The sequence below is a fragment of the Calidris pugnax genome, unplaced genomic scaffold (assembly GCF_001431845.1).
Source record: "Calidris pugnax isolate Ruff unplaced genomic scaffold, ASM143184v1 scaffold64, whole genome shotgun sequence".
Lineage (NCBI taxonomy): Eukaryota > Metazoa > Chordata > Aves > Charadriiformes > Scolopacidae > Calidris > Calidris pugnax.
The window spans coordinates 475478-492822 of record NW_015090784.1 but is presented as its reverse complement, the minus strand read 5'-3'; the positions used below and the strand labels follow the sequence as shown (position 1 = coordinate 492822).

Sequence of the window (17345 nt, the reverse complement as noted above, 5' to 3'; positions counted from 1 at the left end):
CTAAGATATACTATACAGTTTTCTTTGTAGAATCAAGAATATTTTGATTTTTTTCTTTAGGTTTTATAGGTTTATATTTAGTGGAAAATTCTCTAGGATTGGCCCTGTAATGCTGTGAAATGTTTAATCTGTTTTATTTTGTGCTTTTGTAGGGAGGTAGCATTGATAAAATGGATATTGATAAATTATTGAATCTGTTTTATTTTGTGCTTTTGTAGGGAGATAGCATTGATAAAATGGATATTGATAAATTATTGATAAAATTAATTTTTAAATGCTATACTGTATCGCCGTGGGGGTCCTTATGATATCATATTTAAGACAAATTCTTCAGAAACGTAAGCATGCTCCTTTTCAGCTGGAAGTTGGGAACAGCACTATCTTGTCATCCTCCCAATTAAGAAGGAATGTGCTGGTGTTGTCAATGCAGTGTGAGGGTGTGCTGGCCGGGTTCCCTGGTTGTTCCTCCCGGGGAGGTTTTTCAGGCAGGATCTTTCTGCACAACCAGGGTGCCAGGGAACACAGTGCTCGCCTTCCAGCTCTGCAGAGATCCTGCTCCTGGGGGAATGGGGAGAGCCTCCTCGTGGCAGTGAATTGGGTTTCAGCCTTGTTTACTCCAGCAAATGTCGTAGCTGGATTTTCACCGATGCAGTCCTGCTGCTGGTAAAAGTGGTGTACAGGGTGTGTGGACAAGGCTGAGGTTAGAATGGAGAAAAGATGTGATTAAAACGTCAGAGCTTGACGGTAAAGGCTGCTGGTGTGAAGGCAGAGGCTTGGTGCCTGTGGAGTTTGCTAACATAGATGCAGCCTGGAAGGCAGTGCTGAGTTCCTCTATTCTTTACAGTTCATCACACTTCTGGGAGCCTCGGGGAGATTTTCTTCTTCTTTGCCTCTCAAAGAAACTTTTTTGGACTGTTGCCCGAGTCATAGCCCTTGTCCCGTTAATGTTATTGCCTTTTATTAGAGGCTGTAGTGCAGCGCACGAGAGCTGTAAAGGTACGGCATTTGCTAATAAAGAAATCCATGGCACAGCTTTTGTAATGCTTCAGTTGAAGTTTCCTAAAACAAAACTAGCTCCATTTATTGCTCTTGGCCTGTTTAAACAACACTGATATAAATATAGCTTGTACAAAAGCTGGGGTGCGGGCTAGCTTACTTCTTTAATATATTTAAAGACAAAAAATCCAGCAGAACTAAAATCGTTCTTGTTTATAACTCTGCTGTCAAAATCAGATGCTTTTAGTCTTCGCAGGATGTGTGCTCATCCTTAACTTCTAAACTTCCTTCCACGGCGGGCCGGTGGGTAACCTGACCTCGGGGAGAGCCGGCCAAGTCCCGTCTCCTGTGGCTGGCGGGAGGCACGTCCGTCCGTCCGTCCGGGCTGGGACGGAGCCGCTCTGCCCCGGGGCTGGGCTGCACAACCCCATCCCGGGGTCTGTCCTGGGGGAGCCTCGGGTCCCATGGATGATGCTTGGGCTGGTAAGATCCGCGTTTCCGTGGCCCAGGTACCCGGCTGGGGTTGGGTGCAGGTACTGAACCAGAGTGCTAGTTGTGTTTCCAGGGCTGGGGTTGGAGTGGGCAGGGGGCTCTGACCTCCTGTGGGATCCATCCTGTCTGCGTTCAGTGACAGCGCTTTATGGGCATGTTAAACTCTTGCTGGGTGGAAAATGAAGTAGGGCTTTAATATAAGCAATAGGAGCTTGAAGCCCTCTCTCAGTCTCACGTGTGTATTTTGTATTTCAACTTGGTCAAAATGAAATGTAATATAAAGATTTGTAAGTAATTTTGGTACGCTTTGCATTTATTTGCTTCACGTTGCAACTAGTTTGATACCAAATCATGTTGTGGGACTTTCTTTTGTTTCTTATTCTACAAAAATTAGTGACTGTTACGAAAAATCCTGGACAGAATATGGATATCAGTTATAAGAAAAGGTTTTAAAAGTACTAGAACCAGGTAATTGTTTTCTTCCCTAAAGTTTAGAAATGACTCAAATGTTACAAGTTAGTAACATATTTTGAAATGTAAATCCACTTTGCTTTTTCGCTCTAGCAAGCTCTTGTTCTTGCATGTTCGGTGTACAACGTTATAACTTGTAACCCGTTTGTGCTTTGTGGATGCTGAAATCAGTTGATTTTTTTCCCTTTTGAATGAAATGAGTGCAACAGTAGCATGGAAAAGAAATGTTTTGCTACTAATTGGTCATAAAGAAACACCTATATTTACATTATTTTTTTTTACCCTGGGCTGTGTAACTGGAATGAACGTTCACAAAATGCTACTTTGTGAAAGGAATGTCTTTCTGTGCTGGCCCTCTCCTTCCCCTGGCTCCTGCCTGAAGGCTCTGACATTCACCCTGCAGAGGTTCCCATTGCAAGAGAAGACTCTACGGGTTGTCAACACCTTGGCTTTCACCTTGGTGATTTAGCGCAGAAAAAAAAAGCCCCGATATGAAGTGTATCTGTATTAATTGCAAAATAACAGTGGTTTTAATCCCTTTATGCAGTCAGTGCTGAGGGATCTGAGACACCTGGTAGCATCACGGGAAACAGAGGGAAAAGTCTGTTGGTTAATTTCAGAAATGTTTAAGTTCAGCTGGGACCCTGCCTTTGATAGGCTGATTGGTGATGCTTTGATTTGAGGTGGAACAATGAGAGCGTTAAGCTGATATGGAATTCTTGTTAGTGCATGATTTGTTTCATTTTTATTTAAGGGCCTTCATATTGACATAGTTCTCTAATGTTTAAGTATTCACTTTGGAAATAGCTGTTATGTATAAAAATGCATTACTACACATTTTAATAATTCTGCAATAAGTAAATTACCAGGGAGATTTATCAAGCGCAAACTGACAATATTTTGCCTACAAAATACCAAACAATAATAAAAGAGGTCTCGCTGTCCAAGCCTGGAATAACTCCATAGCTCTCTCCTGCACACTCTGGGCTCTGGCTGGGTCCTTAAAAACCTTGAAGAGATACTGCATTATTGGTGTCATCAGTGATTTATGTTGGAGGACCTGTTTTTGCAACCTCTTTTTTTGTCACCTCCTCTTTCTAAAAACTCACAGAAAACATTTGGGTTTAGTGTCCCTTCTTACTTCTTCAGAGCCATTGCCTTTGGGAAAGCAGAGCTCCGATCTGTCCGCAGGAGCCGCGTTGCTTGTGTCTGGAACACTTCTATGGCCAGCACCTCTGAGACGTGGGCACTGACACCACTGCTTTTTGCTTCACTGCTAAGGTGATAGTTTATAAGGTAAAATGCTCAACTGCCTTGTGACAATCCCGGAGTCCCCCCGGCTGGAGGTGACTGTGCTGGTCGTTGAGTCCCGCTCTGCCCAAAGCCAGGCTGACCTGGGTTATTTTCCTGCTTGTTTTGTCTTCTTACTACGTGACCAATATTGTTGACAAGGTTGGCCCCAGTTCCATTTTAAACTGTGCCCCCAGTACCGGCAGCAGTGGCACCATGAGGGAGGGAAAGAAAGAGAACTATTAATTTTTGCTATGTACTTATAGAGAAGGAATTAGTTGCGTTTGAAGCCTTCAGATTAAGGGACATACCTTAAAGTCTGAGGAATAATCTCAGCAGGTACTAATTTTGAGTTTGTTTTTGGAGTTTTTTTAGCAAAGTCATTTATTTCGAAAGTTTTCATGTTGGAAAAGGACTGCAAACACGTTTTCCAGTATAATCTGCTAAAGCTAATGACAAAGACACAATTCATTAAGAAGTCTTGTGACTGCTTAGAAGAGCTTTTATGCAGTAAGTGTATTAATCCTGTGAAAACCAGATGGAATAAATGCTTTGATTTTTACGACAAGGTAACTAGTTACAGCAGCATAATGCTGTGCTCTGTTTGCTGGAGCAGCATCTCGTGTGGCTGTGAGTTCAGCTGCACGCAGCTCCACACGGGGCTCCTGGCAGGGCTGCTGTGGTGCCAGAACCCTCACTAAGAATAGCTGGCGGGCAGCAAGACTTGGTTAAAAGAAATGCTGGCGGGCAATAATACTTATATAACATCACAGACATGACTTACTATGATGGGAAGTTGTAAAATCCTGATAATCCTTTATAAAAATAGTACGTGAATTTCCTTTAGCTTCCCATCATTCCTCCTCCTGGGAAGGATGAGCCAGTTGAGGATGCCTGCTGTTACAGCCCTTTGGAAAGCTTCCTGGTAATTGTTGTAATTAGATGTTTGCATTAAAAGATACCTTTTAAAATTACCTTTTAAAATTTGGAAATTGGATTCTAAAATGAGGAATAGCTTCTTTCATTTAATCTTGTAAACTCATTATGCAGTCCTTTCCTTTACTCAGTAAATTTAGCTGTGGTAATTGCTCTTTGCCACTAGGAATGGTCCTACGCACCGGCACTGGGGTTGCAGCAGCGCCGTGAGACGAGGGGGGCTCAGAGGATCACAGCTATCCTGGGCACAGACTTTGGGTTTAGTTTTCCCAAGCGAGAGGGGGAAGTAATCCACAAGGAAAGAGCTGAATTACTTCCCTTCTGAAACAACGCCATCGCAAAAATTGGATTTTATTCCTCTGTAGTTACAGGCTGTCCTTTCCACAGGCTGGGGTCCTGGGTTATACATTGACCCGGCGTGAAAAATACTCGTTTGACCTTTTTTGTACGTTATAGTAATCAAGTTTTAATAGATCCTATGTAATCAGCAATGAGCTTGGAGAAAGGGCTGGAGAAAGGAAAGGCTCAGAGAAAAGGCTCCCCCAGCCAATCCCTGTGCACAGGAAACCCCTGGGCAGGTTGTGTTGGGGTTTGGTACCTGGGATTCTCCCCAGGTGTCTCTGGTCCCTGCCTTCAGGGTGTGCATCTCCCACTGCTGCTCTCCTTGGCACTGCATAGCGTGTGGAAGAGACACCATATGTTACTGTACTGTTCTTAAACTTTGCTTACAAAGTGTTTGTTAAGTAACAAACTTTTTGATCTGAGGGCACACGTAGAACACCCTGATTCCGTGTTTCTCAGAGAAGGAGTAAATCCTGTTTCTAATTGTCTTCACTTCAGATCCTTTTTTATTGCTTTCATTATGCCTCTCCATCACAAGCAGTAACTGCTGAAGACGTGTATCAGTTGTTAATTTTTAATCCAGAGTACCTTTTTTACTGCCTCCAAGTATAGTCCTTTAAACGTACATGCTCAACTCAACGGGACTGCGCCTGTGTAGTCAGCATCGCGTCTGTGGTAGGTCATGAGTGGGACTGTGTTCATACTGGCTTTGAAGGTAGTCCACGTTTAACTCCAACTAAAGAGAAAAATGATACATGATATATAGAACGAAAATTTAACTTCAACCACAATAAAAAAATCTAAATAATATAAAGAATAGAATAGTCCAAAGTAGTCCAGTTGGCAGGGACCTACAGCAACCATCTAGTCCAACTGCGAGAGCCAGCCTTAATTTCTTTCAACCCAAATTTCAGAGATTGTGCCTGTGTTTATCTAGGAATATACATAGGGATTACAGCAAGCACATGGGCTCCCATTTTATATCTGTGGCTTTGTGCACCCTAATTGTGAGTGCAGAGCCCAGCCTGGGGAGGGGGGCTCTGGCTGTGGGGCAGAGGCAGCCGAAGGGTGCTGTGGGGCACATGGGCAGAGCCATGGGTCTGCTCCCTGCCATTCCTGGGGGATATCGTGGCTGCAGCTGCGTTACTGAGGGGGTCATCAAACAAAACTGAAATTTTCAGGGTTTTTTTTGTCAGTTAATTATGTTTTCCTTTTCACACCTTAAACGTCTCCTCTTTTTGACTAGTTCCAGTGGATACTCTTCTAATGTGTCCTAAAATACTTGTGTGCCGTTTCTTCAGTAATGAAGTGCAAGTGCTAAATGCTTGTGAGTGGAGAGTATTTTTTTTTCCCTTCACGCTGTTGTGAAATCCTTAAATTTATTTCCAGTTCATCATCATTCTCCATTTTTGGAACCTTCTATAAGCATATGTGTCCTTGGTTCATTCACTTGTTCTTGTATGAGAGAGTCTTTTCATATTTTCCTCTACACAGTGAATTTTGGACTCAGACGTAGGATTACTGCACTGTAACAACTGTTTCTTTATAGTAGTGTAGAATTCACTGTTCTTATTAACTCTTTGTTAAGTACCTTTCTAAATTCTGGTACTTTCTGTACCGGCACTTTGAAGGCATGTTCTTCTTGGTAGGTTTTTTTTGGTGTACTCTGCTGACATGAGTAATATAAAAATATTGCTGGAAAAGTTCTGTGATGTTCCACTACATTTTTCAGGCTGAAGCCTTAGTACATCCTGCTGCCTTCTCTGGTTTGTTCTAGGCATTTCTTTGTGTATGTTAAATTTACATTTTTGTTTAAGTACAGATATATTTCCTGGGTTTTATTTTTGTTTGAAACCTAAAAATCTTGGCTGTCCAATTAAATGATAGCTGATACAGTAATTCTCCCATTCCCAAAGTGTTCTCATCGTCAGGGAATGTTGAGAGCCCTCTCAGAGGCAGTGACAGAACCCTCAGCAAAGCCAGGTGGGGAAGGTGCAGAGTGAAGGGTTTTGGCTGCAGTTACGTGGATAAGAAGTTGGGTTTGTATTATTCAAAGTGTAAGATAAAAGAAGGGAGTGAGGTTCCTTAGCAGAGGACACTTTGAACACCAGTGCCTGGTCAGCAGTGTTTGCTGTCAGTGGTTCCACTCTCTCCTGTCCTCTCCACTCTGTCCTCTCCACTCTGTCTTGTCCTCTGCAGTAATTCCGAGGGGACAGAGCTCGCAGGAAGCGTGTGGTGGGGGGATTCTGGGGAGGAAACTGCTGAACACAGGCCAGAGCCATGGAACCTCCCAATCCATCAAACATTCTTCAAGTGTATTACATTCCTTTCAAATTCCTTCACTCCTAAGCTTCGGGGCTTAAATTGGGAACATTTAATCAAGTGGTGTTGTTTTTACTGGATGTGACTTGGATTAATTTTGTTCCAATAATCAGCGAGAATAACAATGAAAATATCTTATGCAGCAGATTTGCCTCCTTTGGTTTACGTGGAAACTCATGCACAGGATTGTCTTCTGTGTGGGGATTCAAAAGGCAATAATCGTTAATCATAAAGACTGTACACTTATCAGAACTTAATTATCATATTATTCCTTGACGTAATTTAATTTCTCAGACTGACACCTAGGTTTCATCTTACAGCACTAACACCAGTGGTGGGTTTAGTGTTGCCTTCACTCGCTGTGACCCTGCAACCATTGTTTTTAACTAGAAGGACTATATTTCATGATTGTTTTCCTAAGTTAAACCATTTTCTTTGAAACAGGTCTTTCAATTTAGGCATTCCTATTCTCTGCATTACTGGGGTAACTGGACAGGATGGGAACACACATTCCTCTTTCTCCCCATCCTGGAAAGGTCTCCTGTCCCAGGAGGTCTAGCCTTCAGGGGGAGAAGGAAGGAAGGTGATGTTTGCTACAGAACGTATTTCTGAGGATCTTAAAGTAAAAAATGCAATTTGGGTCTGTGTTTGTGGTAATTGTTAGAAGTCGTGCAGCCGAGGAGCAAAGTGCAGGAGATGGTTAAATGGGGGGTTGCTGGAGGGGAAGCCCCGTGCCCTTGGGCTGGAAGGGAAAGCTCCAAGGCTGGGGCTCTGAACACTTGAAGTAGATTCCCAGTTATTTACATTCTGAATGGTATATTTTACTGCAACTACAGTTGGTAGAGTCTTTCAAATTTAAAAGGTGCCTAACACAAATAAAAAGGAAATCTTAAAAATCGAGATCCTGAGACTCTGCTTTACTGGGTACCTAACTTCACATGCATGTTGCTTTTGACACCATTATTTTCCGTAGGTATATATATATTCTGAAATATCATTTTTGTTTAACTTTTCTCCTAGTCTCACTGGTTCATAACAGAGTTGTTTTATTCTTAAAACTGAAAAATTACTTAATTCCTACTTTATGTAAATGAAAAAAATAAAAATAAATTTAATTTTCATCCATCTTGATCAAAATACTCAAGTATTGGAGCCTGCTCTAAGATTCTCATACACTTTTTATTCACTGGATATTTCTCCATAACAGAGTTAACTCCAAGTTGTATGCTTTTTAGTTTAATTTTGTTCTCTCAGTGCACAGAAACTCCTGCTTTGATTTTGGATGTGCTTTGTGTCAATTTTTGTGGGTGAGGTTAAAACTTGGGTTCTGCTTTAACTCAGGCAGTAACTTGTTCATTTTGCAGTGAGAATTGTGCAGTTCTGTTTCTAGAACACTCTTTTCTTCCAAAGTCAACTCATAAATCTTCCCTTCTGACCATTTATTTCGTATGCGCTGGAATTTATCTGGTAATTTATATATACATTTATTTAGCATTTGAACTTAACATTCCCTGTGCTACGCTGTATTTATATCCAGGATTTTAAAAGGTCTTGGATACAGATGCTGCATGGAGAGTCCTCCTGCTGATGTGTTGCTCAAGTGAGGAGTCTCACAGGTTTACTCTGAGATTGTGCTTACTTGAGAAAGAGGGTGACTTTTCCCGGGTGTGTTCCATGGGCAGAGCACATTCTGCAGGCATCAAATGTCCGAGGTGTTGGGTTGGAGCTGGGATGAAGGTAATTCTGTCCCACTGTCCTTTCATGGTCACGATACACATGGAAATGATGTGATTTTATCAAAGTTCATATTACATGGTTGGCAACTGTGATTTTACGCAGGATTAGCACTTTTGACGTTGGTGTGATTACCGTCAGGGCTGTATTTATTTTCCTTCTGTCTTTGTATGAATTCCACTTACTTTGCTCAAACTCTATCCTGAATTTCTGCTTAGAGAAAATTGATGGCAGCAGCCCAATATTTATCTTGTATTGTGTATTAATAAATTAGCTGTGTGCATAATGAATACAATTTAATAAATAAGCACCTTTTAATTTTACCTTTGCAATAATATAGCAAACACAAACACAATATGGTTCAATAGAGAAAACTACGAGAAAAAACAGTTTTTCAAGACTGTCTTGAAACTTTTTTGTATACACACACAAAAATGCACACACCGTTTTTACATACTTATATATTGGAAATTTATTTTTTCAGTATAGCTTTTATAGAGCCTGTATATATACAAGATGTAGGGAAATTCTAAGTTCTATAATAGTAAAGGCTGAGTTAATTTGAAGTTAATCTGTTGAAAGAAGAGCATCTTACTAAACCTTCTAGAAAGTTTTTTAAAAAATAAAACAGCGTAATTCTTGAGACTGTTTTTCCGAGTTCATGCGGAGCCTAGGTGGAGTAACATCCTGAAGCAGGCATTCTGGATTTTTCTCCCGTTCTTAAAGAGATTATTCTTTTGTTAGAGAAGACGAGACCTTTTTGTTTCCGTGTGTATCAGCAACGATTAAGTCAACCCCTGAGTCGTGTTTTTAAAGCTATGCAGAGGTTATCTTGCTCTGATTAATAAAAGCAGTGCTTGCTATTGAAAAGATTACCTGCTCCAGCTGTTAATCAGAAGGACAAGCAAAGCTATCAGCTCCAGCCTTAGCCAACTTGCAAATCAGTAGTCAGGGCCCTGCTATTCTCTGACTGGCTTTAGCAGCACTTTGGATGTGGCAGAGCTCACAGAACAGCATTTACTGCAGCAGCAGCTGGGGTGAGCGAGGGCTGTCTCCTGCCTTAGCTCCAACAACCAAACCTGCTGGGATGGTGGCCTGGAAGCAGTTCCATTCCGCAAGTTAATCCAAGGACCTGGCCTTTCTTTGGAGCACAGAAAGATCCGATCTGTTTCCTGAAGAACGTAAATTGGCCACGCAAAGCTGGAGGAGCCGTGGGTGAGGCTGGTTCTGGAGTTTTACAGCAGAGAAGTGCAGATCAGGTCCTGGCGTGGAGAGAGATAAAAGTCTTAGACACAAAAAAGAGACAAAAAAATAGTTCAGAAAAAAGGCGAGTTTAGTAGAGGCAAACGAGAAGAGAGAAAGGAAAAGGCGCAGGCTCTTGTGCAGAGTGTGAATCATGGAGGGCGGTGACGCTGAGAACGGGGACCCTGGGCTTTCTGTGATAAAACACAGAAGGCTGGAACCAGCAAAGATAAAAAATCACAATATAGAGAGGTGGCATGTGTCAACAACCAAGACTTGCAAAGATGTGAATTATGGATGAAAGAAATATTTCTAGGTGTAGAAACAGTCAACAGAACTGAGTTATATTTCCAGTTCTTCAGTATTTATGTCCCTATTTTGGCCATGAGCTGTGAGGCTGTGTAATTCTGTCTGTGTGCCTCCTGGCTCCCAGCTGCACTCCTGCTGCAGAGCCCTCTTCCGTGGACTCTCACATTAAAGACGCAGTGCTTGTTTAGTTCTCCCAGTTTAGTGGAAAGTTGAGAAATGCGAGTCGGAAATGGAGCTTTTTGAATCAGGAGGATTTTTTATTTTTTGTTGGTCTTCCAAATCCAGCAGTGCCAGTGGCTGATCCTGTTTAGCCTGTCACTGGAATCATCTTGGCTCAGCTTCCACAAAAAGACTTTATTTTTGACAGCTTGGTTTTTCTGTTAGAATGAAGCTGGCTTGTGAGGCCGTTGTTGCAGAAGATGATGCTATTTCCTGGGTACTTTCATTAAAGGCTTTCAAAGTCCCTGCATTAGCTTTTCTGGCAGCCCAGAGATACACAGTGGAGCCACCAGCTCTGGTCACTTTGGTGTGTTGGGCTTTGTTTTTGACGCGAGGGCTGTGTGAGCACCCGAGGGGTGATGGTGCTCAGACGAGGCAGCCTGCAGGGGTGGTCTCAGAACTTCAGCTTTGCTCAGTGTGGAATGTAGATCTGTTCAAAGTGTGAATGTGGGTGGGTTTTGTCCTTGATATTGTAATGGAGAAGGGGAATTCTTGAGAGTGCCCCCCTAAATCTCATCAGCAAGCAGCGCGTTGGGGAACAGCTCATCTTCACTCATGTTATCTCTCTTCCATCAGTCACTGGGATGTGTTAGTTGTCTCCTGGGAGTGTGTCATCTGAAAGGGATCCAGTTGGTGTGCTCCAAGGCTAAACTAAAGCACAGAAAGTGAGGGGGTTTGGGAGAGCCACTGCAAAAGTGCATTTTTACCTAAAATAAATGAACACCGTGGGCGCAGCCTGGGTGTGAGCGGTGGGACGCAGCAGAGGCTGGCACAGGCTGTGCCTTCTGGCTGGTGGGCACCTCGTGTGTCCCAGGGATGTCTGGGGACCACGCTTTCCATGTCCTCCTCTGTCTGAGACAGCGCTGGTTGTGGCAGTGATGGGTCACCTGTGCAAAGCACCGTGCAAACACACAATCCCTGTTACATAAAATGAACATTACCTTTTGCGTTGTTTGTATTTTGGCAGAAGTTTATGTTCTGTTTTTTCCTCGCCAGTCTGGATACAGAAACAATTACTCTTTGGCTCTTTCAGAAGCCTTTTATGTATTTCTCAGCAGGCTCTGTTAGCCCAAAGGCTTTTTTTAGAGCTGCTATAATTTATCTTTTGACTTAAAGTAGAATATATTAAGAAAAGGCAATTTTCTCTCTTTTTACCTTTCCACTGATTGATCATAGAGTTTGCATAAAATGAATGTAACAAGGGAAACCTCATGTAGCATATCTGATATTTGTTACAAGAGGATGAATTGTAATCAGTCTTTATGAACCTGTGGTGTTGGTTTTTTTTTAGAGAACAGAAAGGATATTTGTCCCTTCTATTAAATGAGAGTTTATTGATACAAAAAGCAATGAAGTAGAAGACAGATCTGGAGTGTACCTGCATTATGTGTGCAAAAAATCTCTAGAGATATTTTGTGAAGCAATGCAAAAAAAATAGGCTCCTTTTTCTGGGAAGGGAGAAGAGTACCCAATATACTACTATGACTGTTTATATACTTAATTAATTCTTGAATAATTATTGTTCAGAGAACCCATTCTAAACTTATCTGGTCGCAAGGCTCACGCTCACTGTTTTGGAATCGCTGTGTTGATGTTTCAGGCTTCCCACACCATCGTAGAAAGCTTGGCTTCTTCCTTCTTAGGAGAAGTTTTATTTTTCAAGGGACATCACTGCTAGGATCTTATAAAACTACCATGAATCTTTTGTAATAACAGATAAAACATGCATTCTCCCAAATATATGTATTTTCCCAGAGGAATGAAAAATGTTTTGAAACTTGGGACATCTAGTTCCACTGTGCAGAGAGATGAACTGTGTCTTCCAGCAAGAGGAATATGAAGGACAGTGCTGACCTCACGGGTTCTCCCTGGTCATTCTCCATCATTTCTTGTGGCAGCAGAGTCCCGGTGCCCCAGCCTGGGGGCTCGGGAGGAGGCAGAGCAGAGCCCTCTGCCCCGGGGAGCCTGGCGTCCCGAGTCCTGCTGAGGGCAGGGGCTGGAGCAGCGTCTGTGTAACTCGGGAAACAAGCACTTTTGGCCGGTCCCTGAGCAATCTCAGACCCTCGTCACCAGCAGGTTAGCTCCTACCACGTGTGCCTTACTGACACGTGCAGGGACACCCCAACTGAAGGAGTGCATGGGGTTGTTTAAGTACCAAGTAGTTCATACACACTGCCCGATAAACGACTCAAGGGCTTAACAGCACAAAAATAACGAGTTGTCTCGCTCTCGCACAGCCCAGCCCAAGAGTTAAAGGCAAAACCTAATAAATGTTGTGTTTGTTTTGTTTTAGAACGCCAAGCGTGTACATCTATGGCCAGCCCCAGCGCCCTTCCCTCCAGCGTGGCCGGCATCAGCAAGGAGCTGATGGAGCTGCAGCACCTCATCCAGTTCCCCGAGGAGGTGGCCAGCATCCTGACGGAGCAGGAGCAGGACCTCTACCGCAAAGTGCTGCCCATCGACTACCTCTGCTTCCTCACCAGGGACCTGGGCAGCGCCGAGTGCCAGAGCAAGCTGTCCTCCATCAGAGCCTCCATCTCTGCTACTGTTCTGTCCTCCCCCAACGGGGAGCATAATGCTGTGGAAGATCTCGTGACGAGGTTTAATGAGGTAAGAGAAAACTTCTAAATAATTTTTAATGAGGGTTATTACCTGATTTGTGGGTCAGCTGTGTCTTTATCTCTCAGACCTGGATTTGGCTGGAATGACAAATTTTTGAAACCCAAGTTCAGGTGGCCAGGGGATTCAGCTCAGTAACTTCCACCGAGTTTGACAGCAGTTATGTGACCGATTTGCCCAGTCAGTTTGGAGAACTGCAGCCTCATCTTTTCCTGCACATTGTAAAGTAAACAGGAAGAAAAAAATCACAGACTTGTATTTCTTTGTATTTATACTGACAGTATGGGGTATACTTTCAGTCAGTTTATTATTTTGTTCAGGAGCTGGAGTTTTATTTATTTGTTTTGGGTTTTTGTAGACTAAGCATGATCTTAGGAGTCAGCACAGAAGTATTATAAACTAGAAGTTCCTGTATTCTGCATAATGTAACTACACTAATCTGCACTATTTATTTATGTATTTAATCACTCTGTGTGTTTTGAATGTTGTTATACAAAGAAGCATCATTTGGCAGGACACACTTCCATAATCGTGAGGTCTTCACTAAGGTTTTTCTCTATTTTTAGTACAGTGATCTTCTGATGAGTGGGACCCAGCAGAGGCTGGCACAGGCTGTGCCTTCTGGCTGGTGGGCACCTCCTGTGTCCCAGGGACGTCTGGGGACCACGCTTTCCATGTCCTCCTCTGTCTGAGACAGCGCTGGTTGTGGCAGTGATGGGTCACCTGTGCAAAGCACCGTGCAAACACACAATCCCTGTTACATAAAATGAACATTACCTTTTGCGTTGTTTGTATTTTGGCAGAAGTTTATGTTCTGTTTTTTCCTCGCCAGTCTGGATACAGAAACAATTACTCTTTGGCTCTTTCAGAAGCCTTTTATGTATTTCTCAGCAGGCTCTGTTAGCCCAAAGGCTTTTTTTAGAGCTGCTATAATTTATCTTTTGACTTAAAGTAGAATATATTAAGAAAAGGCAATTTTCTCTCTTTTTACCTTTCCACTGATTGATCATAGAGTTTGCATAAAATGAATGTAACAAGGGAAACCTCATGTAGCATATCTGATATTTGTTACAAGAGGATGAATTGTAATCAGTCTTTATGAACCTGTGGTGTTGGTTTTTTTTTAGAGAACAGAAAGGATATTTGTCCCTTCTATTAAATGAGAGTTTATTGATACAAAAAGCAATGAAGTAGAAGACAGATCTGGAGTGTACCTGCATTATGTGTGCAAAAAATCTCTAGAGATATTTTGTGAAGCAATGCAAAAAAAATAGGCTCCTTTTTCTGGGAAGGGAGAAGAGTACCCAATATACTACTATGACTGTTTATATACTTAATTAATTCTTGAATAATTATTGTTCAGAGAACCCATTCTAAACTTATCTGGTCGCAAGGCTCACGCTCACTGTTTTGGAATCGCTGTGTTGATGTTTCAGGCTTCCCACACCATCGTAGAAAGCTTGGCTTCTTCCTTCTTAGGAGAAGTTTTATTTTTCAAGGGACATCACTGCTAGGATCTTATAAAACTACCATGAATCTTTTGTAATAACAGATAAAACATGCATTCTCCCAAATATATGTATTTTCCCAGAGGAATGAAAAATGTTTTGAAACTTGGGACATCTAGTTCCACTGTGCAGAGAGATGAACTGTGTCTTCCAGCAAGAGGAATATGAAGGACAGTGCTGACCTCACGGGTTCTCCCTGGTCATTCTCCATCATTTCTTGTGGCAGCAGAGTCCCGGTGCCCCAGCCTGGGGGCTCGGGAGGAGGCAGAGCAGAGCCCTCTGCCCCGGGGAGCCTGGCGTCCCGAGTCCTGCTGAGGGCAGGGGCTGGAGCAGTGTTTGTGTAACTCGGGAAACAAGCACTTTTGGCCGGTCCCTGAGCAATCTCAGACCCTCGTCACCAGCAGGTTAGCTCCTACCACGTGTGCCTTACTGACACGTGCAGGGACACCCCAACTGAAGGAGTGCATGGGGTTGTTTAAGTACCAAGTAGTTCATACACACTGCCCGATAAACGACTCAAGGGCTTAACAGCACAAAAATAACGAGTTGTCTGGCTTTCGCACAGCCCAGCCCAAGAGTTAAAGGCAAAACCTAATAAATGTTGTGTTTGTTTTGTTTTAGAACGCCAAGCGTGTACATCTATGGCCAGCCCCAGCGCCCTTCCCTCCAGCGTGGCCGGCATCAGCAAGGAGCTGATGGAGCTGCAGCACCTCATCCAGTTCCCCGAGGAGGTGGCCAGCATCCTGACGGAGCAGGAGCAGGACCTCTACCGCAAAGTGCTGCCCATCGACTACCTCTGCTTCCTCACCAGGGACCTGGGCAGCGCCGAGTGCCAGAGCAAGCTGTCCTCCATCAGAGCCTCCATCTCTGCTACTGTTCTGTCCTCCCCCAACGGGGAGCATAATGCTGTGGAAGATCTCGTGACGAGGTTTAATGAGGTAAGAGAAAACTTCTAAATCATTTTTAATGAGGGTTATTACCTGATTTGTGGGTCAGCTGTGTCTTTATCTCTCAGACCTGGATTTGGCTGGAATGACAAATTTTTGAAACCCAAGTTCAGGTGGCCAGGGGATTCAGCTCAGTAACTTCCACCGAGTTTGACAGCAGTTATGTGACCGATTTGCCCAGTCAGTTTGGAGAACTGCAGCCTCATCTTTTCCTGCACATTGTAAAGTAAACAGGAAGAAAAAAATCACAGACTTGTATTTCTTTGTATTTATACTGACAGTATGGGGTATACTTTCAGTCAGTTTATTATTTTGTTCAGGAGCTGGAGTTTTATTTATTTGTTTTGGGTTTTTGTAGACTAAGCATGATCTTAGGAGTCAGCACAGAAGTATTATAAACTAGAAGTTCCTGTATTCTGCATAATGTAACTACACTAATCTGCACTATTTATTTATGTATTTAATCACTCTGTGTGTTTTGAATGTTGTTATACAAAGAAGCATCATTTGGCAGGACACACTTCCATAATCGTGAGGTCTTCACTAAGGTTTTTCTCTATTTTTAGTACAGTGATCTTCTGATGAGTTTAATAGAAAACTGAGCAAGGATGAGAAAAGTGTAAAAAAAATTTCCAAATTCCACCCTAAAAACCCAACCCAAAACAAACCAACCAAAAAAAAAACCCAAACCCTAAATAAAGGCTCAGGTCATTGCTACAGAAGAATGGAGCAATTGCTTTCTTCCTTTCTTGTGTGCACCATATGCAATGTTAGCAGTTTCTAGAGTCATAGAAGAGGAATAATACCCCCACGGCGAGGGCAGTGGGGAGAGGCTGCGGTGGCCAAGCTCCAGTGGGACCTGCTGGGGCACGGGGTGCTTTGGTGGGACCTTCTGCAGTCACCTGGGCGAGCTGGATTGCCCATCACGTGTCCTGCCACTGAACGGCCACGGGACTTGTCAGAAATGGCTGAGACTGTTCCACGTCAATGAGAATTTTACCATTAGAGTTGCCTTTTGGTAAAATAGTCAACGTCATCTTTCAGTATTAGAGGTTTGTGTCTGCAGGTTTTGTAGCCTACATTGCTTGTTTGGTAGCACTGCAGGACAACTTTTCATATAGTTTGAATTAGTTCCTGGCTATCTGGTGCATAGATTACATAACACTTAGTGCAGTGGATTATTTTAAGTATAATTTGGAATAACTTTTTTTAAACATAGATGTTATATGTTTAAATGGAGTTATTGTACAATATTTCCCGCTTGTAATAAATCACTGTTTGCTCTCTCTTACGGAGCAGTCTGAGTTGCCACGGCCAACCACAAGCGTGAGCTTTCAAAATGGCTTTGTTTATAAATGGCAAGAAAATTCTTGCACGAAGAGTCATGCTTTTCTTGGCAAAAGTCAGTGAGCACTTGCTGATTGTTTTTGGCATTGCCTATAGAAATACTGAAGTGTATTTATAATGTGGGAGCCAGAATGACTTTTGGGATAACAAGCTCCTGATACATAATGGGAAAAAAATCATTTCATGCCATTGTTCTGTTAAATGAGCAATTACAGTAGATAGAGGATTTTTCATAAAGCAAGATGCTTTTTAGTAATTTTTCTGACACGCACTACGTTGTTCATAAGGAATGCTTTATAAAACTTCTCTAAAATGATAGTCAATATTTGCTGTTTTCTTACACAAGGGAACTTATTTCATAGAAAAAATACTGACATTTTCGTGGAAGCTTAGATTGAGTGACAGCTGCAGGAGTATTAGAAAATAAATTAAAAATTGAAAATAACGAAGATTAAAATATTTTCAAATTATTCAAGTTTCTTTTAAAGAGTGATTTTAAGTGAAAAATAGAGGGGAAAGAATAGTCGTATTGAGGTAAATTTCAGTAGTATTATTTACTGTTTAAATTGCA

The 17345-nt window shown here is 42.4% G+C and overlaps 1 protein-coding gene across 2 annotated transcripts in view; it reads left to right on the top strand.

Annotated features, from left to right (window-relative positions):
- Positions 1-17345, top strand: part of PLCE1 (phospholipase C epsilon 1) — a 110458-nt gene that overhangs the window by 46776 nt on the left and 46337 nt on the right. For both annotated transcript variants that reach the window (XM_014965839.1, XM_014965836.1), the window contains exon 3: positions 12647-12963. In XM_014965839.1, coding sequence (XP_014821325.1) covers positions 12647-12963 — 317 coding nt within the window. The remainder of the gene's footprint in view (positions 1-12646; positions 12964-17345) is intronic.